The sequence below is a fragment of the Antedon mediterranea genome, chromosome 11 (assembly GCF_964355755.1).
Source record: "Antedon mediterranea chromosome 11, ecAntMedi1.1, whole genome shotgun sequence".
In the NCBI taxonomy this organism is placed as follows: Eukaryota; Metazoa; Echinodermata; class Crinoidea; order Comatulida; family Antedonidae; genus Antedon; species Antedon mediterranea.
This window is the reverse complement of record NC_092680.1, coordinates 20400294-20405156: the sequence shown is the minus strand read 5'-3', so window position 1 is coordinate 20405156 and position 4863 is coordinate 20400294. Positions and strand designations below refer to the sequence as shown.

Below are 4863 nucleotides of genomic sequence, written 5' to 3'. Positions count from 1 at the left end.
GAAAAGCAGTATAAATATTGGATCAATAGATTATCTAATTAAAATCAGGTGAATTTAGAAAAAAATGGAATTGAAAAAAAAACACATACACTAGCAAACAAGATAAAATAGTTTGCTAAAACTCCAGTACCAATTTGAATCCAGTACGACAGCCAGCTTATAATAATAATAACATCTTTATTTAAAACGGAGGCTTGTTCACAACAAAATGTCTTCTTCATCTCCACGAGGCCGGCCGAGAAATGCAACTATCACAACTATCAATGATAAACAAACATGCAGGAATTATACATTAAAAGAAGAACAAAATGTATATACATTTATATCAATGGAATAATAGATTTGAAGTTAATAGATTTAAATTAAAACAGAAATTCTGAACATTATAATACTCAATACTAAAAGGCCTAAATAATTAAGAAAAAATTCGAGCTTCTTCAATTGGTTCATTATCGGATGTACCTGATGGAAGGGTCAGCCAAAGCGAACTGATAGGAGATTTTAGGAATGTAATCTTCTTGATATGCAAACATCCTGTGTAGACCTCTGATGCTTTCAGAGTTCAAACTTGATTAGATACCTAATAACTTTATATACATGTCTACATACAGCTAGGCCTACATAAATGTTTTATTTCTTAGAAACAGATTGGTGAATTCAACTTCCTTATTATCAATTTAAGTAACCTAAATAAGTACAGTATGTAACTGGATAAAAGGTTACGCTTAATATACACGACACAAGCAAAAATAAAAGATCTATAGATTTTTTTGTACTAAGCTATTATTTACATTAACTGTTTCGAAGAATATTAAATTAACGTAATTTTATCTCATGAAGACCTATGAATAATTGAAGATTTTAAACGATAAAAACTCATTTTTAATAGGAAATATTGATATTCTCTTGATCGTTGGTCTCTGAATATTGCAACTGAATGAATGAACAATTTGCAATTGCAATTAAATCAAAGTTCATATTTGCCATTAGGATAGAAAATATTTTCGAATTTTTTACTTCAAATTTTTAATTAATTATCTAATTGTTCGTTTGTATCAGGATCTTCTGTTGTGCTTTTCGTGTAGGGGGAATCAGACACGTCAACTCCAACTTTAACCAAGCTTCTGCAGTTCTTTTCTAAAGTCGTTAAACTTAAACGCGTAAATGAAAGGGTTGACGCTTAGATTTGTGGCAATCAGTGTTAGAGTTATCTCATGTGCATCACTTAAGTTCAACTGAAAACATCCACATAACGTATATATCAGGTACAACACATACTCTGGTGTAATGCAAATTATAAATGCGATAAAAACACAGCAAAGTGTGACAATAAGGTTTTGTTGAGCTCTACCGTACATTTTGTTCTTAGTGGTTACTGAATTTTGTTTTCCTCCTGAACTGGTTAAATCGTGTTGAGATCTCGAAACTTCAGTTTTGGCTTTTTCATTAATCGTATTAAAGATACGAGCGTAACAGTATACCATGATTGTGGTTGGTATAACCCAGCAAACAAGGAACACTATTAAACCATATGCAACTAATTTTCTGGAATCTACATTAACTTCACATAACCATGGCTTCTCTTTATCAGCAGTTGCAGGAATTGCCAAACACAAAGACATCACAAGTGCGAGAAAATGAGGAATGATTAAAATCATTCCTTTTCTTTTACGTTTGCTGAACTTTATCCTGTACAAATTTGAATGCAGTACGGCTACATATCTCTCAATCGTCACCAGGACTAAATTATTTGTCGAAGCGTACTGCAGATGCCAAAATATCGCTCTTGATTTACAGAATATCTCACCAGCTACTCCAGCTGGAGTATCCATTGTATAGTAGATGATGAACAAAAGACTACCAGCCATGTCAACCCAAGACTGGTGCAAAATCAGAAAATGTGTGGAGGATTTTTTGTAAAGTTTCTTTAAAATGAAAACCAGAACGACAAGTAAATTTGCAAGAATTCCTACTATTCCAACGGCGTAACGCGTCACCAAATTAGCAAGGTGGCCATGTAACACATTCTTCTCATCCTCGGTAAAGTTACTCATTTTACACTAGACAAATAAAAAAAGGAGGACAATTATGAAAATTAAAATTATAACCACTGTTATAAAGTGCACAAAAAGTGGTGGAGTTTTATGATAAACAGCGGTGATTTAGGCTCAGTTCCCACTTGGACGCAACTCAACAACGTAGCATAACGTAAGGAAGGGTAGCTTGGTGAAGCAAGCCGATCTAAAATTGCCTTAGAAGAATCATTGGTAGCCAAATGCACTAAACAGGGCTGCGTAGTGATATGACATCATTGTGTTCATATACTGAGCACATCACATTTTATTGTCACATAAAGTTTGATAGTGTAGACAGAGCTTAATGCAAATTGCTTCTATACTATGGCCTACGCTCTGAGGATGTCAAAATGCACTAAACAGAGCAACCACTGCTTCTACTAAGGCACTGTTTGCTTCGCCAAGCTACCCTGGCCTTCCTTAAGTTGTGGAGTTAGTGTGAACTAAGCCTTAAATCGATGTTGTTGAGGAAGGTAATACGAGATAGTTTGTTACAAAATAGTATAGTTATTTCTCCACATTAAAATGCTGGATAATTCGCCACTCATATGTGGATTGAATTGTGAACGATGATGTCTGATGTGTGTGTCACTATCTTACTTTTACCCAAGGTCCTATAAATCCTTGTTTAATTTAAACTAATAATGTTGAATTAGAAAAGAAGAAAGTTGTCTTACCTGTCTGTGAAATATATATTTGCACAAAACAAATAAATGGAATTAAATCAAAATATTAAAGGAAATAATATTTCCATAACAATATTTATGAAAATAGGGAATTGACGTAGGAATGACGTAACTAATATTATAATTTTGTTTAAATGTTTCCATGAACAATATTTTTTCAATAGATAAAACAGTTGAAAGATTAAGCTATCTTAAAACGAAAACTGGAAGATGGCCAGATATTAGAAAACTATTCTTATAAAATAATTATTAATTTTGTTGTCAATGTAAACAATATTATTAGTACTCAAACGTACCTCTAAATTTACAAACAAATCTTCTCTTAATCTTCTGTACAATTCACTTTTCCTTTCTAGACTTGACTACTGCTGCTCTGTCTGGGGTTCTAAACCTTCTTCTACCACTAAACTTCTACTGTATATTTATATATATATAAACACAGCAGGCAAAGAACATTAATTCTAAACCGCCCGGTGATATACTGAAATTTAATTAATTAATTTGAAACGATAAAGATGAGGAAATCTGTGAGAATGAGAAAAAGTCGCCCCAACCGAGACTCGAACTCGGACCGTCTGCTTGATATGCAGTTGCCCTAACCATTAGTATATATTTATTTTTTATATCTTTGTTGATTTTGTGTTTTTATAGTTTATTTTGTATTTACTGTTTGTATTGTTTGAGGGTCCCTAATGATCAGCTAATGCTGAATGGACCACCCTCATAAAATATTGTTGAAATAAAAATAAAATTAAAAAAAAAGTATCAGTAAAAATAGTATAACTCAAGACAAAATAGACCAGTATATTAGCGTCTGGTGTTTTCGCACGAGAATTAAACTGGTTTCATCAAGATATAAAATGACAAGTGACATACAGTAGTTGGTAAAGGGTTTACAGACCTAATAAAATAGCATGGCTAACTGTGTCAAATGGAAGAATCATTTTGTCAGATTATATGTGATTCTGCGCATGTTATAAATTTTTCGAAAATGTCAATTTACTAATAGTACAGGGATTTTTGTCGTAAAATACCCACAATATGGCTATATATGCGCATAAATTGCTTTGTATCATCTTATAGAGCCATAATAACCAATTTTGTCATAAATTAAAAGGGTCACAATTTTGCCATTTTTTAACTATACTGCTATGTCATGAAAGAACGACTCAACTGACACATTTTTCAAAAATCACTTTTTTAGCTTTTTGGGCTATTTAGGGAATGATACACCTTGTGTGGTATATTCAGATATTCAACATTTTAACTAGAAATATGAAATTTAACACCTATTATCATAGGAAACCCATTCAAGTGCACAACAATGGTGTTAATTGCACAGCAAGCTGTATAATGTTGTTGTTTTAAACATAAAATAATTTGGTACTGCCCTACGAATAATTGTCAATAATGATTTTATTCAATACTCACTTAAACTTGTTTAGTTATTATAAAAGTATTAATTTTATTTTGGGAATATTTAGAATTAAATACCCCGGAGAGAGACTATGTGACTTTTTATTTTTAAATATTTTTATATAGTTTATTAAATATTTTTATATAGTTTATTAAATATTTTTATATAGTTTATTATATATCATTGTTGTTACGGTACTTTGGGAGTACGGAACCTGAACTCTTGTTATAGTGATTAGGTTCACTTTTAGGTTCCTGCTCTGTGTTTTTGTTTGTTTGTAACTGGTTTTTGGCCGGTTTTTGGCAATAAATAATAATAATAATAATAATAATGTGAACAGTACACCTGTAAGAAGATGAAGGGTAACCCAGGCTACAAAAGTGTGCCAGTCTAAGAAGATGAAGGGTAACCCAGGCTACAAAAGTGTGCCAGTCAAAGATGGTCCAGGAATGTATTTCGGAACAACAGGGTGAGGCCAAGACATATAAAAAAGACTGCAGAGTTGGGAAGTTGGGAAAAATCACAACTCAACTCTAAATCTATTGAGAGCAGTCAGGTCCTCCCTGATACTTTTTGTACGTTCTGAAAGAAGTTGTATTTACACTTATTCCTTGCTCAACAAATTCAGGTAAGATAACTAACATAAACTTATTATTTTGTAGCGTAAGTAACATAGCTAAGTCCT

At 32.2% G+C, this 4863-nt stretch overlaps 1 protein-coding gene across 1 annotated transcript; it reads right to left on the bottom strand.

The window, feature by feature from the left end:
- Positions 1–1112: 1112 nt before the first annotated feature.
- LOC140062061 (galanin receptor type 1-like) lies at positions 1113–2973 on the bottom strand. Its single transcript, XM_072108104.1, has one exon. It carries the CDS (start codon positions 2052–2054, stop codon positions 1113–1115), a length of 942 nt encoding a protein of 313 aa, XP_071964205.1. The 5' UTR covers positions 2055–2973.
- Positions 2974–4863: the final 1890 nt, after the last annotated feature.